Here is a 16780-nt window from a genome sequence, read left to right as displayed (position 1 = left end):
ACATACAGTTAAGAACCTACACACATATCAATGTACCTAAGGACCAATACAATTTAGGAATGAAAATGAGGAAGTAGTGTAGCGTCATTGGCTTATAAGCAGGGTACAGTTACTGTAGTATACAGCAAATGTCTGCTTGTGACCTTTGTTAATACTGGAAGTATGGAAGTTTGTCAGAAGACCTTTGCTAATACTGGAAGTATGGAAGTTTGTCAGAAGACCTTTGCTAATACTGGAAGTTTGTCAGAGATAAAGACCAAACAGACATATCCTCTGGTTAAGAGAAGGCACGGGAGGGCCAGAAAGACAGAGGGAGGGAGGGAGGGAGGGAGGGAGGGAGGGAGGGAGGGAGGGAGGGAGGGAGGGAGGGAGGGAGGGAGGGAGGGAGGGAGAGGGAAACACGTTGCAGGCAGATAGCAGAGGCTCTGACGACAGCAGAGAGAGAAGAGATAGACGAGGGGAGAGCGAGAGAAGAGCTAGACGGAGGGGAGAGAGCGAGAGAAGAGAGAGAGATAGTGCAAACATCTCACCTGACCCTTTGCCTGATCTACTTCTCCTGCCAGAATCACATGCTCCTCATTTCAGACGCATTTAGACCACACACACACGCACACACAAGGCACAAACACAACAAACACACCATGGCGTGCGACTCCAAGCTGCAGCCCTCTACAGAGCCTCTGACATCACGCAAGGGCCTAACTCCAGACCACCGTAGAAAAGCCAGATCTCTCCCAGAGAAGTGAGAGAGAGTGGCTGTCTGGAGTTGGTAAGGACTCAGTACCATGACTCAGTACAAAGACAGAGATGAAGGTAAAGATGTTGTATAAGCATCAGGAGGCCTTACTTAGGTACTTAAAGGGATTTTTACCATGAATGTCTCATGGTAGTGTGGGGTATGAAAAATGGGTCAACTTTGAGAACCTCCATCTCCTGAATGTTTTTTAAAAACCTTTTTAAAAGTCCCTTTCTGACCACTTCCAACATGGACAAACATGTATGAAAGGTTTCATTCAAACCAAAAGAGGCGCAGTCAGAAAGGGATTGAAATCATATGGAACGGCCCTGAAGAGAGATGTGGTTCTCTTGACTCAAGCACACACTGACAAGGTCAGGGGCTGAAACCCTGTATAGGTTTTATAGCTTTACTCTGAAAACACATGACATGGTGGCTACTTCTTTACCACAATTATCTCTCTCTGTATCTGGGCCAGAGTTACGGTTATAATCAATGTTATTGTGGTTTGTCAGTCTGCTAATGGACAGTGTCTCCATTCCTGCCATAATAAAAGTGTGGGGCTGGCTGGTTGAGGCGTTAGTGCTGGATCCTCTAGTGTGTTTCTCACAGTAATGGGATCCATCAACCACTCAGCAGGCAAACTATGACCACGACCCTGTCAATGATGTATTGACCGCTCTGTAAATGTGTGTTGTCATTTCCACATTTGTGTGTTAAAGTTCATAAGCAGCACATTAGAGCTGCTGCCTATATACATAGACTTGAAATCATCGACCACTTTAATAAATGGAACACTAGTCACTTTAATAATGTTTATATATGTTCCATTACTCATCTCATTGATATTTACTGCATTCTATTGTACTGTATCTTAGTCTATGCCGCTCTGACATTGCTCATCCATATATTTATATATTCTTAATTCCATTCCTTTACATAGATGTGTGTGTATTGAAATGGTTGGATATTACTTGTTAGATATTACCGCACTGTCGGAGATAGAAACACAAGCATTTCGCTACACTCGCAATAACATCTGCTAAACACGTGTATGACCAATAACATTTGACTTGATTTGACAGCCTGGGCTCACATGGCCGGGACCCAACAACGCTCGCTTACAGAGCTCCTCAAAATGCTACTCTCAAACAACACAGTCCACACAAAAAAAGAGGACGCCAGTTTGCCACATACCAACCTCAATCCACAAAACACATCTTATACAAACTTCCCAAACACACACCCCTGTGAAACCATGGAGAACACACAGAACACATATGTGATATGTTCTGCAGCAGAACACACACTGTCAACCGAGCCTGCGCCTAGCCTATACAACCTCAGAGGTCTGAGAGGTCTCAGCCAGTCCCAGTAAAGTTCCAGTCTTTACACTGGGGTTTACACCGGCTCTAAACGCTTTCACAAGAAGATGCAAAAGACACTCCAGAGCCCCTCACCTCATCTGTCAGGCAGCTGTGAGCAAACCGCTGCACCTGGCCAAGAGCAGCCTCAGAGGACACAGCAGCAGAGCAGAGTGGAGCAGAGAGAGAGGGAGGGAGGGAGAGAGAGAAACACTAACATAGACCCACACACACACGGGCCAAATGTGCTGTTGGACGGAGTTGGAATGCTTTCAAATTGTCAAAGGGAGAGACCGAGAGAGGGAGGAGAAACAGGAAGAGAGAGAGGGTGAGGGAATGGGAGGAGAGGGGATATGTGCCTCACTCTTCAGAAACTCTTCTGGTTCTAATTTACACTTCTATGACCACAGCCCAGAATGAGCTCACTGTGAGAAGAGAACAACAACACAGAGAAAAAACAGAACAGCCATGGAGAAAGAGAATAAAGACAGAGAGAGAGAGAGAGCAGAGAGCAGGAGGGTGGAGGAGGGGGCAGATGTTACGTGTTAGTTATTATGTGTGTTATTTCTAAAGATGCTTTGAGGGCATATTGCTCATAATGTGTACCAGTCAATAAAACAGTGTCAAACTCAAAAGACTGGAAAACATGGTTAGAGGGAGTACGGAAAATTGACAAACAGAGAAAGGGAGAGAGAGGGGGATGGATATGGGGTTGGGGGGCTCTAGAGAGGGAGAGAGGGGGATGGATAAGGTGTTGGAAGGCTCTAGAGAGGGAGAGAGAGATTGAGAATTGAGAGATGTGGTGAAGTGTTTCACAGACGGAGACGATTAGCGGTGGTTCTGGAATGTGAGGGTCAGAGAACTGGGCTCTGTTGGGACCTGCTCTGTAAACAGGACCTCGCCTCGTCCAGCAGAATACCCCCAGAACACACACACACAAACCCCGCTTGCACACACAAACAACCCACAAAACACCACATGGACTAACACGCAACCAAACAAGCCACATAAAATCCCAAACTACCCCCAAAAACCTCAACCAACCATAGCTAACCAAATAAACCACCCTGGAGCCAAAGAAACCACAGCAAACTAAACAACCCATAGACAGGCACTGAACAAACACACAGACAGAACCAAACTAACAGCTTCACCAAACAGTACTAGTATATTATTAACACATGAATATCAATACTAGACTGTAACATAGCCTACAACTCAACAGGGCATCAACCAACATTTTAGGTGACAGTCACTATATAGTATACCATGGGTGCTGAGTGACCAGTGACCACTGGATCTCTTGAGGGGTGAACACACACTGTCCTGGGCAGGGGAGGGGACAGTCACTGGGGAAGAGAGGAGAACGCTCCCCTACTATCCTCCAGGGGTGGTCCGTCTCTCTTCAGCCAGGCAGGCCTCTAGGGCCAGTGCCAGGGCCTCTGGTCCTCAACCTCAGGTCTAAGCTGCTTGTTCATCCAGAAGTCAATCTACTGCTACTGATGTAGTGAATCATCACATAGAGAGGTGCTGTTACTCTAACTTTAGTAAACCCTGCTGTAATCCCTAATAATAGCATTGTAACTGGTGTAGTGAATCATTACATAGAGATGCTGTTACTCTAACTTTAGTAAACCCTGCTGTAATCCCTAATAATACCATTGTAACTGGTAGATGTGTCTACTATACAGAGCTGGACTTCTATTCCCTGAAGACTGTTCTTAGACAATGTGTCCTGGCCACAACATAGTGTGTATGTCTATCTGTGTTGAGTCAGTGAGAGTCACAGAGTAGGACCAGTCGTCTTTTGTGTTTCACCTGACATTTAAGGACAAAGAGTCTTTGTATAAAATAGTAGTTGGGTGTGCAACACACACACGGACACACACCCACTATACAGGGGTGAGCCTGGTAAGCCTCAGACAGGAGATTAAGTCATTGGCACCTGGGCTGTGATTATGACTAGTAAACCCCCATCCTCCTGATTAGAGTGACTGTGTGTGTGTGTGTGTGTGTGTGTGTGTGTTGCTGTCCCCTCTCCTAAATTGTCTGGATTGTTCTAACTGGGTGCACTGTTCACTGTTTTGTCTGCCATGATGCCTACACAAAAAGACTGATCATCAAGGGACAAAGCCTGGGAAACAAAAACAGCCCAACGGCATCTCACAGGCTATCTGATATCAGCAGCATCTGCTGCAGCTGGACTCACATACACACACAACCAGAATGTTATTTACTGCACACATAATCACCAACATAATCACTCGATACACGGTCTATCTGTCCCACGAAACAACAGAGCTAACTCAAAAAACAAATCAGGAGGAAGAGATGAAAGCCTACTTCCAATTTCCAAGCCTCTGAACCCCCCTCCCTCCCACCCACTATCGGTAGTGCTGTCTCTAGTTTCCAGGCTGTGTAACTGTTACTGTAGCTGTCGTCAGGTCCAGACACGCTTCCCCCTAGCCTCTCTGTTCTAACCCCACTCCACTGACTTGTTCCTGCAGCACTGCAGCCGTGCTCTGGAGCTAAGGGTGTGTGGCGAGGGATGGCTGACAGAGAGTAGGGGAACATAAAGGGGCCTGCCTGCCTGCCTGGCGGTCTCGGTGGTATGTATGTAAAGGTGGTCTGTGGCGTAAGGTTGTGTGTGGTTCAGGCTGGGTGGCTGGAGAGGCGGCTGTCTGTCTGCAGTGTGACAGTAAGGGTGGGGGGAGTGCTCTGTCTGCTTGTCTGTGGTATATGATATGTGCAGTGAGGACTGTGCTGTCAGACTGTTTGGTTTAGTGGTTTGCCTGTGGTTGGAAGAGCTTCAGACAGCCAGACAGAAGAGGGTTGGGGCTGAGGTGGATAAAGGAGGATCCGGCAGGTAAGATGTGTCAGGAGGATAGGATGATGGGGTAGATAGGGGGCCATGCTGGGAAGGCACCAGGAGGGGGGCTGTCTGAAAGCCAACATGGAGGAGCAGGGGGTAGAAGGAGGACTCATTTGTTTTGACAGACAGGGAATGGAGGGTTGAGGGGGAACCAGAGACTGCAAACCGACACACAAGGCTTTACCCTTCATTCTTAACACCGATTATATGGAAAAACTCACTTCAATTTGTAGCAATTTGGGTGTGGGATACCCCGAGCTGACCTCTGACCCCTACAGTGGATCTTTACCTACAGAGGAGATAGCCACTGCTCCCACTCCCCACCCTGCCTCACCCAGCCGGGGGCTGTTTCAGGCCAATGGGCGTAACCAACCCATCGATGAGGCTGAATTTCAGAATTTTATTTAGAGGCTCCTATCTAGGCAGTGTAGAGAATTGTTTGTAGTTTTAAAGGTATAGCTAATTCCATGTTCTTTTGCTTAAACATAATAGCAAAATCAATACTGATAAATTAATGTTTTGGGAATTTTCTATTCTCCATGACTGTCTACCTTTCATTTTGGTGATTGTTAGTTCTCAAAGATTACAGTACCGTAAAACTTCAATTAAAAGCAGTCTCAAATAGCCACCCGTCCCTTTTAATAGCCGGGCAGCAGCACACATTTCAGCAAATAAATTCCAGTCTCAAAGAAACGGTGGGTGTAAATGAAGTGTTTACGGAGGTTACCATGAATTACCATAATATTTTAAGCAGTTTAATGTTTGATTCGTTACATTAAATAATTCAGTTAACGACTGATTCAGGGCAACTATATTTTTTTAAATCGCCATTAAGAATCTTCTAGCCATTTGCTGCTAACAGCTGAGAACTGCTAGCTAACTGGCAAGCACAAAAACAGTCAACAACTTCGACAGTACAGAACCCCACCCCAATTTATTTTTTTATATTTATAAAAATTCAAAATAAACTGGCGAAAATGCAGTCAAAAGAGAATAATAATTGTCAAGGAAAAGGTTTTTTCTGAGAGAGAGAGAGAGAGAGAGAGAGAGAGACAGAGAGAGAGAGACAGAGAGAGAGAGAGAGAGGGGCATTCTATGAATAAAGAAATGTGACAGTGAAGGAAATTAAGAAAATTATTACGATTCTGGAAGTAAATAAACTATTTAGTAAACAATGAACTATGTAAATTAGCAAAAGCTGTGTGCAATTACAGATATAGGCACCTGACTCAAATAGAAGCCTCTCTCTAATACATTTTACGGTATTTTAAAATACGTATATCCATTGTCTTTTCTACTTACTTTATATGTGGCTTTAGTCATTTAAGTTTACACTGAAAGCGTTTTTCCAACCAGATAATAATGATTTTTTATTTACACTATTTGGACCGAAAAAACACTTATGTGGCCCCAGACGACAGAAAGAGGAAACAAACTGTTATGAACTGAACATCATGTCAGTTGAAGGGAGGACAGTAGCAGGTGACCCATCTGTGGTTTGTGACTACTATGATTTCCCATTGTAGTCAATTCAATTGCAGTAATTGCATTACCGATTTTCCAGTAATTCAATTATCAATTTGGTAACAGAATAATGAGTTTTAATCACTTAATAATTAATAAACTTGATATCAGTAAAAACACTATAACTAACTGGTAGGTCTACCTTTAACTATTACTTCTGTGAACTTTCATTATCCTCAGTCCTCATGAGGGAGAGAAATGTGAAAATATCTGAAAGATAATGTGTGTTTTTTATAACGGAATTACAAGGCACAAGGCAATGTTTCTTAAACTTACTGGAGGCAAATAATTTCTCCAAAACTAAATATAAGTGCTGATATTAGTTGGCAGGGGTCTTTACTTACAATACAACTTACAATATTACAATATTGATGTATTTCTAATACATTGTCAGACTTTTCCTGCTAGATGTTGTCTAAGACCCTTTTCCCATCTGTTGGATCACAAATCAAAGTCTTTGCTTATTCCTCATTTTTAGGATGGAAAATAATTGGAAAATGTATATATTCCTTAATTTCTCAAAAATAGACTCTTAGTTTTGATTTGACATGCTCCTATGAACTTAACATGTTGGTGCTCATGGCTCCTTTTACATGGAAATGTCCTATAGCAACTGGGGAAAGAGCAGCATCACTTTTTCCTTCAGCTAATCGTTTGATTGGGTTTCTTTTATTGGAAGCTGCATCTGTCAACGTCAGAATACTGCCATGTTCCAATGTAATAACTTCATCATGTATTCCATTAGGGCTAAAAACATTGAGTGAAAATGCATCAGTGAATTTGTAAACAGAGGCACATGCACACAAGCGCATACTGTTCAACATGACCATGCAAGAGCACTAAAAACACAGAGACAAACTCACACGCACGGTTACACACACAGGCCCAGAGCGAGAGGACTGCTTAAAATATTCCTGACGCAGTGGCATGCTGCAGCATGCTGGCCCTCTCACTTTCTCACTCGACAGCTTTCCCTGCCAGCTGAACAGAAACACAAGCCCACTTACACAAACATATTGTATGCCCAAGAAAACACATACACACGCACACTTCACCACGCGTCATCCCCTCTTCTGGACAACTTCCATCCCAAAATGGTTGAAGCAAGAAGAAGAAAGAGCAGGAAAGCGAGTGGAGAAAAGCAGGAAAGAAGTGGACCTTTGAACTCGCTCTGAGGTTAATGCTATCTCTACCCTAAACCCTATCCTTATCTAACCCTAACCATAACCCTTACCTAACCATAACCCTTTTAAATGTAAACTTCAATGGGGGTATGGACGTCCCAAGGATTCCAGATAACAATGACCCTTTCTCTGATCACTCCGGGAGATACAGGCCATCCTCTCTTGCGAGCTACCTCACGTCTTCTTACCCTCCTACACACAGACACACACACACTCAGTCCAACACACAACCAGTAATCATCTCTGTGGTGTTTACCGGTCACTGTCTCTCAGGGAGAGCTTAAAAACTTATTCGGGCTAGGGGGCAGTATTCGGAAGTTTGGATGAATGAGGTGCCCAAAGTAAACTGCCTGTTACTCAAGCCCAGAAGCTAGGATATGCATATAATTGGTAGTATTGGATAGAAAACACTCGAAAGTTTCCAAAACTGTTAAAATAATGTCTGTGAGTATAACAGAACTGATATGGCAGGTGAAAACCCGAGGACAATCCATCCAGAATTTTATTTTTTTCAGCTCACCCCTGATTACTATGGCTGTCAATGGGAATATAAAATGAATACCTCCCAGATTGCAGTTCCTAGGGCTTCCACTAGATGTCAACAGTCTTTAGAAAGAGTTTCAGGCTTGGCTCCCATTTTGGCTGTAGCGTTTGTTGCATACTTCGTTATTTATCTCCGATAATGGCCTTCGGTATTCTCCGTCTTAAATTTGATTGTTTATTTACATATTAGGAAACCTGAGGATTGATTAGGAACGTTGTTTGATATGTTTGGAAGACGTTAATTGGTAATTTACGGGATTAATTTGTATACATTTTGAACGAGGGAAACCGATGGATTACTGAGTCAAGCGCGCCAATGAAACTGACTTTTTGGGGATATAAAGAAGGACTTTATTGATCAAAAGGACCATTTGTTATGTATTTGGGACCCTTAATATGACGATTTTTGTCATTTGAATTTCGCGCACTGCAATTACACCGGATGTTGTCGAGGTGAGACGCTAGCCTCCCAATGATCCGTAAGAAGTTTTAAGTGCTGTTCAAAAACATTTGACCCAGCCTAGTTGAGGCAGTTCAAATCTATTCTCTAATTTTGCTATTGATTTGGTTCTAATTTCATCTATGAATCTTTATCCTGAGCAAATATGAATGACTGCGTGGTCACTGTAATTGATGGTTTTCACAAACCACTTAAGGCTTCAGATCCCCTTCCAATTACTTTTAAGGTCCCAAATAACTGTGATGACAGAGTGACCACCTGTGCCGGAGAGAGAAAGGCAGCCATACAGGAGGCAGGAAGAAAAGCAGGAAAGAAGTGGACCAGACTTGTCTCAGCCTGCCCACAGGTATGTCATTGACTGACCCCTCACCTCTGACCCTGCCTATGCTGCTGGATGCCGTGTCTCTAGCATAGCATGGCCACAGAACATGGACTCTGTTCAGACCTGAGCTCCTCTTTTGAAAGCTTGATAATGCGTGCAGGAGAAATGCTCACACACAGATTGAGACATCCGTATGCTTGAGAGACATACTGACACAGTAGAAAAATGCTCTCACTGTGAAACATCAATCATCCCACTTAGACATATTTTTGATCTAGGGGACAGTATTACCTGGTCACACACACACACACACACACACGGTCACACACCGTATTTAAGTCAAAGCCAAAGTGAAAGCCTTCATTATGAATTGATCCTGGTTTTAGACTCTGATTAACAGTCATTCATAATGCCATACCACCGTGTTAATGACAGTCATTCATAATGCCATACCACCGTGTTAATGACAGTCATTCATAATGCCATACCACCGTGTTAATAACAGTCATTCGTAATGCCATACCACCGTGTTAATAACAGTCATTCATAATGCCATACCACCGTGTTAATAACAGTCATTCATAATGCCATACCACCGTGTTAATAACAGTCATTCATAATGCCATACCACCGTGTTAATAACAGTCATTCATAATGCCATACCACCGTGTTAATAACAGTCATTCATAATGCCATACTACCGTGTTAATAACAGTCATTCATAATGCCATACCACCGTGTTAATAACAGTCATTCGTAATGCCATACCACCGTGTTAATAACAGTCATTCATAATGCCATACCACCGTGTTAATAACAGTCATTCGTAATGCCATACCACCGTGTTAATAACAGTCATTCATAATGCCATACCACCGTGTTAATAACAGTCATTCGTAATGCCATACCACCGTGTTAATAACAGTCATTCATAATGCCATACCACCGTGTTAATAACAATCATTCATAATGCCATACCACCGTGTTAATAACAGTCATTCATAATGCCATACCACCGTGTTAATAACAGTCATTCATAATGCCATACCACCGTGTTAATAACAGTCATTCGTAATGCCATACCACCGTGTTAATAACAGTCATTCATAATGCCATACCACCGTGTTAATAACAGTCATTCATAATGCCATACCACCGTGTTAATAACAGTCATTCATAATGCCATACCACCGTGTTAATAACAGTCATTCATAATGCCATACCACCGTGTTAATAACAGTCATTCATAATGCCATACCATAGTGTTAACATGTTTACTTCACTGCAGTAAAGAAGGGACCACACTGAGCAAAGTGGATTCCCTCCTAACTTATAAGGCCATTAGAATGCGATGCCTTGGGGGAATTCCAGAGTGACAGTAATAAATGAGTCCCTTGACGGGGCAGATAACGAGGGTCAACAGCCTGAGGAATCTGCTGCTGACATTTAGGGAAATTAGGTTGAAACTCCGAGAGACACGACATACTGTTGGAGAGGAGACAGAGACAACTGGAGACACGACATACTGTTGGAGAGGAGACAGAGACAACTGGAGACACGACATACTGTTGGAAAGGAGACAGAGACAACTGGAGACAAGGCATACTGTTGGAGAGGAGACAGAGACAACTGGAGACAAGGCATACTGTTGGAGAGGAGACAGAGACAACTGGAGACACGACATACTGTTGGAGAGGAGACAGAGACAACTGGAGACACGACATACTGTTGGAGAGGAGACAGAGACAACTAGAGACACGACATACTGTTGGAGAGGAGACAGAGACAACTGGAGACACGACATACTGTTGGAGAGGAGACAGAGACAACTAGAGACACGACATACTGTTGGAGAGGAGACAGAGAAAAACTAGAGACACGACATACTGTTGGAGAGGAGACAGAGACAACTGGAGACACGGCATACTGTTGGAGAGGAGACAGAGACAACTGGAGACACGACATACTGTTGGAGAGGAGACAGAGACAACTGGAGACAAGGCATACTGTTGGAGAGGAGACAGAGACAACTAGAGACACAACATACTGTTGGAGAGGAGACAGAGACAACTGGAGACAAGGCATACTGTTGGAGAGGAGACAGAGACAACTAGAGACACGACATACTGTTGGAGAGGAGACAGAGACAACTGGAGACACGACATACTGTTGGAGAGGAGACAGAGACAACTGGAGACAAGGCATACTGTTGGAGAGGAGACAGAGACAACTAGAGACACGACATACTGTTGGAGAGGAGACAGAGACAACTGGAGACAAGGCATACTGTTGGAGAGGAGACAGAGACAACTAGAGACACGACATAAAGTTGGAGAGGAGACAGAGACAACTGGAGACAAGGCATACCGTTAATTCACAATATAGCTGATGATAGTGACGACAATCATATCTATCAAGAAATAACCAAAAGTACATTTATATTTTAATGTATTTTATTTCACCTGTATTTAACTAGGCAAGTCATTTAAGAACAAATTCTTATTTACAATGACGGTCTACCAAAAGGCAAAATACCTCCTGCAGGGACGGGGGCTGGGATTTTTAAAATAAATAAATAAATCATAAATAACATATGAATATAGGACAAACATTACGACAAGAGAGACAACACAACACTACATAAAGACAGACATAAGACAACAACATAGCTAGGCAGCAACACATGACAACAGCATGGTAGCAACACAACATGGTAGCAGCACAAAACATGGTACAAACATTATTGGGCAGACAACAGCACAAAGGGCAAGAAGGTAGAGACAACAATACATCACACAAAGCAGCCACAACTGTCAGTAAGAGTGTCCATGATTGAGTCTTTGAATGAAGAGATTGAGATAAAACTGTCCAGTTTGAGTGTTTGTTGCAGCTCGTTCCAGTCGCTAGCTGCAGCAAACTGAAAAGAGGAGCGACCCAGGGATGTGTGTGCTTTGGGGACCTTCAACAGAATGTGACTGGCAGAACAGGTGGTGTATGTGGAGGATGAGGGGTGCAGTATATACCTCATATAGTGGGGAGTGAGGCCTAAGAGGGTTTTCTAAATAAGCATCAACCAGTGGGCTAGAACATCTAGCTGCTCGAGAGCACCCTTACCTGCTGATCTACAAATGATGTCTCTGTGTTCAGAACAAGGTGTTCAGAACAAGGTTACGGGTAGAGAAAGCTTGTTGGGACACTAAGAAAGCTTTGTTGTAGAGCATTTAACACAAAATCCGGGGAGTGCCCACCTGAGTATAAGACTGTATCATCTGCATATAAATGGATGAGAGCTTCCTACTGCCTACTTCCTACTAAATTAACAAGGCTGATGCCAGAAGAGGATGATGCCAGAGGTGATGGTGGTGAATGGAGGAAGATGATGATACCAGAGATGATGGTGGTGAATGGAGGAAGAGGATGATGCCAGAGGTGATGGTGGTGAATGGAGGAAGATGATGATACCAGAGATGATGGTGGTGAATGGAGGAAGAGGATGATGCCAGAGGTGATGGTGGTGAATGGAGGAAGATGATGATACCAGAGGTGATGGTGGTGAATGGAGGAAGAGGATGATGCCAGAGGTGATGGTGGTGAATGGGGGAAGATGATACCAGAGATGATGGTGGTGAATGGGGGAAGATGATGATACCAGAGGTGATGGTGGTGAATAGAGGAATATGATGATACCAGAGATGATGGTGGTGAATTGTGGAAGATGATACCAGAGGTGATGGTGGTGAATTGTGGAAGATGATACCAGAGGTGATGGTGGTGAATGGGGGAAGATGATACCAGAGATGATGGTGGTGAATTGTGGAAGATGATACCAGAGGTGATGGTGGTGAATAGAGGAATATGATGATACCAGAGATGATGGTGGTGAATTGTGGAAGATGATACCAGAGGTGATGGTGGTGAATTGTGGAAGATGATGACAAGCATGCCATGCTGCCCTTTGTCTTGAGAGACTTTAAAAATACACTTTCTAAATCTCTCACTTCCTCTCACTCATGTTCTTTCAAGCATGCAACCCGGTGATTGAGTCAATCCTAGTGTTGCAATGCAACCAGCAGTCAGGAATAAGGAAAGTCAACACCAGCCCACATGTTCTCATTAGGCTGAGCTACGAAAAACTGAAAAAGTATATTTCCTTCCCATCTTCTGAAACTGGGCCAGTCAGTCTCCGTCTGGCACTTACCAGACACTTCCTAAACACTTGATGAGTGTCAAGCATGCTACCTAGCAGAGGAGGAGGCAATAGCATACCTGCAGGCAAGGAGGAATAACAGGCTGTACGGTGAGAGTGAACCTGTCTGTCAGTGTGTCTGTCTGGGAGGCAACAGGCAGCTCGTAACCGCCAACGGTGCTCTGGCAGACCTGTCTGTCTGCCTGGACGGGTTCCTCCTTATAGTCCTGTTTGTGTCATGTTAACAATTTCTTAACAAACCACTCTTCCCTGCTTTCACTTAGTGCCAGCACCAGAGAGGCTGATCAACACCCCCCCCCCTCCCCCCCTCTCCCCCATTTCATTTCAGTGGTGTAGTTAGGCACACAATTGTGTTTCACTCATGTTAGTTGAGGAGTAACCAATGATAACTACCACAGAGTAGCAACCCATTAGTCCCTCTGTGTTTGTGAGTGATTGTCAGATTGCCTCATGTTCCACATTATGGCTTAACAATGCTAACCCTATCAGCATTCACACTGTATCCGGGCCCATTATCCGATGCTTTATTGAATTATATAATAGCCTCCTAATTTGGCAGAATAACTTTGTTGCACACATTAGAGATATTGTTGCCAAGTACCTCAACTCGTCCATGGAGTTGAGTGCAGACTAGAGTTCCTTAAATGAACCTCTGACTGGCGATATGAGGACACTTTTTAAAAAAATAATGTAATTCTTAAACCATTATCATGTACCTATGTTTGTCCTCTGTTGTTGCGTGCCTTTCTTTGTTTGCTGAAATCAAAACAAAAAAAATCAAATTAAACGTTATTCTAATACAACCACTGACTGTTTCCTCATTTCTGGTGCTCTAAGATGGCAACTCAGCCGCGAATGCCAATTGAATCTCAACAAGGAAAACATCGGTGGTTGTATTTGATTCACGTTTTATTTTAAAAAAAATATGGATTTCAGCAAAGAAATGCACGCAACAAAAGACAAACATAGGTGGGCCTACAAGGTAAGTATCGAGGCATAGCGACTAGAATGAGTTGGAGGTTCAATTCAAAAGCTCTAGAATGTGCTCAACGTAGTGGAGTTTAGATACTTGGCGAGGGATAATGCAGTAGTGAAGTGAAGCAAGGCAAACAATGAACAAATGTCATTTTGGCATTAGAACACAAGCAGGGAAGGGGTAGCAACGTGTTTTATTCTAATGTTCTTTTCTTGGGAACCCCATGGATGGTTGTCATGGGAACTCAAGAATTCCCGGGACAACTCTCCTGCCAGCTTTTCTTCAGTGCTTAGCTTAGAGTACAGACAGACTCCTTTTTGCCCTTTTGGTTAAGTGCTGAATTGGCTTTTGAAAGGACTTATTCTTGTATTGTGACCTGTTGAACTGCTAGACCTGTTGCACTTTGCCGTTGGTTCTTCTCCTTAACTAATTGTGCTAATAAATGTAACGTTAATGCGTTTAATTAAATGTTCGTCTATCATCACTTGGACAACATGTGAGAGTGAGCCGTCCTAGATTTATGTGCAATAAATGCCCACTCTGTGGCATGCATACTATTAATTATTTTCATGTTAATGATATTGACCTCTGCATATTTCCTCGGAAATAAGATGGAAATACTGAGACAGGCTAAGAATTAAATTAATGCAAAGCAGACAAGCATGTCATGTTGCTACGTTGAGATTCAGTCAAATAAAATGGGTAAAAGGGTGAAACAATATGCAAAGGGGGTTCACCATAAATCTTACCTACAAACAGACAGAAAACATCCAAGCCGACCAGCATCTTTCTCTTGGTACAGAGTGAACTGTCTGCAGGTTCTGCAAGGATGTGATTCTTCCCAGCGCCGTTTTCCTTCATCGCCTCCCCGGCTCCCCCGTTGTCGGCTAAACGCTGCTGAAGCTCAGCGTCCCGAGGAAGAGTACTAGTGTGTGTCGAGTTGAACTTTTGCATATTGTCTCGTTTAAAATACAACGTTGATGTTGTCTTGTTGCTGTTTACTGACAGTAACGTTAAGTATCCCAAAGGTGAACATTCAGTCCGTCCAACGTTGAAAAATACAAATTAATGATGGCTGACTAACTTTAGCTAGCTAGCTGTGAAAACCATGTCCAACAACCACAAGTTAAACTTGACAGGTATCAAACCGTTAGCAACAAGCTTATCTGTGAAATGTAAGACAAATTCGACGACAGCGTAAAGAAGAGTAAAGATAAACTGAACGAGAAGTGTTCTTGCTAGTCTAAGCAAAGCTGGCAGTTCACTGAGGTGTTGCGAGCTAAAGCGCTCACTGTCCCACTGTATCGTGTTCTGTTCAAAGTCTTCAACTACTGTAGCTGACTAGCCACGTTACATCATAGGTTACCCTAAAACCAACTAAATCAATATTTTAAAATAATAACTTGCAGAACACACATTGCTCAATTCGCTTGTCAACTTTCAAACTTGCCCATATGCCATTCATTCAACTATTCCAAATGCCCTCTCCATGTGGACTATTTTCTGTTGAGTCCTCCTGTTCCCTCGCATTTTGTCCCTCCCCAAAACTAGGCAGACCCCCAGGAGTTTGTTTTGCAAAATGTTTATATCTCCTTTGCTCCAGTCGCACCCTCTGACAACCCACCCCCACTTGTTAGTTAAATACAGTAGTTAACCAAATAGCTACCCGGACTATCTGCATTGACCATTTTTGCACTAACTGACTCAACTCATACACTGCTGCTACTGTTTACGATCTGTCACTTTATGTGCAGTACATATCTACCTCAATTACCTCGCACAAGTACCCTGCACATCGACTCGGTACTGGTACCCTGTGTATATTGCCAAACTATCGTTGCTCATTGTGTATCTATTATTATGTGTTTTACTTTTCTATTATTTCTCTAATTTCGTTCTCTCTGTATTGTAGGAAGGGCCTGTAAATAATAATTTCACTGTTAGTGCACACCTGTTGTTTCGAAGCATGTGACGAATAAAATGTAATTATCTAACTTTTTTGTTTTACACTAATAGCTTTGTTTGTTTTATTTGTTAACATCTATGTTATACTAGAATCAATACTATATTTGAGAGAGAATCAAGAGTATAGAGAAATATATAAATGTTTATTTAATTGCATACATTTTTATTTCAGTGTGCTTTGATGAACTGTGGTATGTGTATTAAATTAGGTTAGTAATCCAATCGAATTGTATTTGGCACATGCTTCTTAGACAGCAGGTATAGACTAACAGTGAAATGCTTACTTAAGGGTCCTTTTCCAACAATGCGGAGTTAAAGATAAAATAGAAACAGTGAGACAGGAATAAATACACAGTGAATAACAAATACAAATAACGTGGCTATATATAGAGAGTAGAACATAATGTGGCTATATATAGGGAGTAGAACATAATGTGGCTATATATAGGGAGTAGAACATAATGTGGCTATATATAGGGAGTAGAACATAGCATGGCTATATATAGGGAGTAGAACATAGCGTGGCTATATATAGGGAGTAGAACATAACGTGGCTATATATAGGGAGTAGAATATAACGTGGCTATATAAAAGGAGTAGAACATAACGTGGCTATATATAGGGAGT

The 16780-nt window shown here is 42.8% G+C and overlaps 1 protein-coding gene across 3 annotated transcripts in view; it reads right to left on the bottom strand.

The window, feature by feature from the left end:
• Positions 1–16038, bottom strand: part of LOC110485209 (phospholipid phosphatase 3) — a 31811-nt gene extending 15773 nt beyond the window's left edge. For 2 of the 3 annotated variants that reach the window (XR_016486030.1, XM_036941432.2), the window contains exon 1: positions 14938–16038. Coding sequence is in view for 1 of the 3 variants with exons in the window: in XM_036941432.2 (XP_036797327.2) it covers positions 14938–15142 (205 nt within the window). In the remaining 2 variants the exon portion in view is untranslated. Of the gene's footprint in view, positions 1–2196; positions 2297–14937 lie in introns of those variants that run through there. The other variant, XM_090197032.1, reaches the window with a different exon arrangement.
• Between the last annotated feature and the right edge of the window lie 742 nt (positions 16039–16780).

This window comes from Oncorhynchus mykiss, chromosome 13 (genome assembly GCF_057628025.1).
Source record: "Oncorhynchus mykiss isolate SJ-2025 chromosome 13, ASM5762802v1, whole genome shotgun sequence".
Lineage (NCBI taxonomy): Eukaryota > Metazoa > Chordata > Actinopteri > Salmoniformes > Salmonidae > Oncorhynchus > Oncorhynchus mykiss.
The sequence above is the reverse complement of the archived record's forward strand: the minus strand, read 5'-3'. Positions and strand labels throughout refer to the sequence as shown.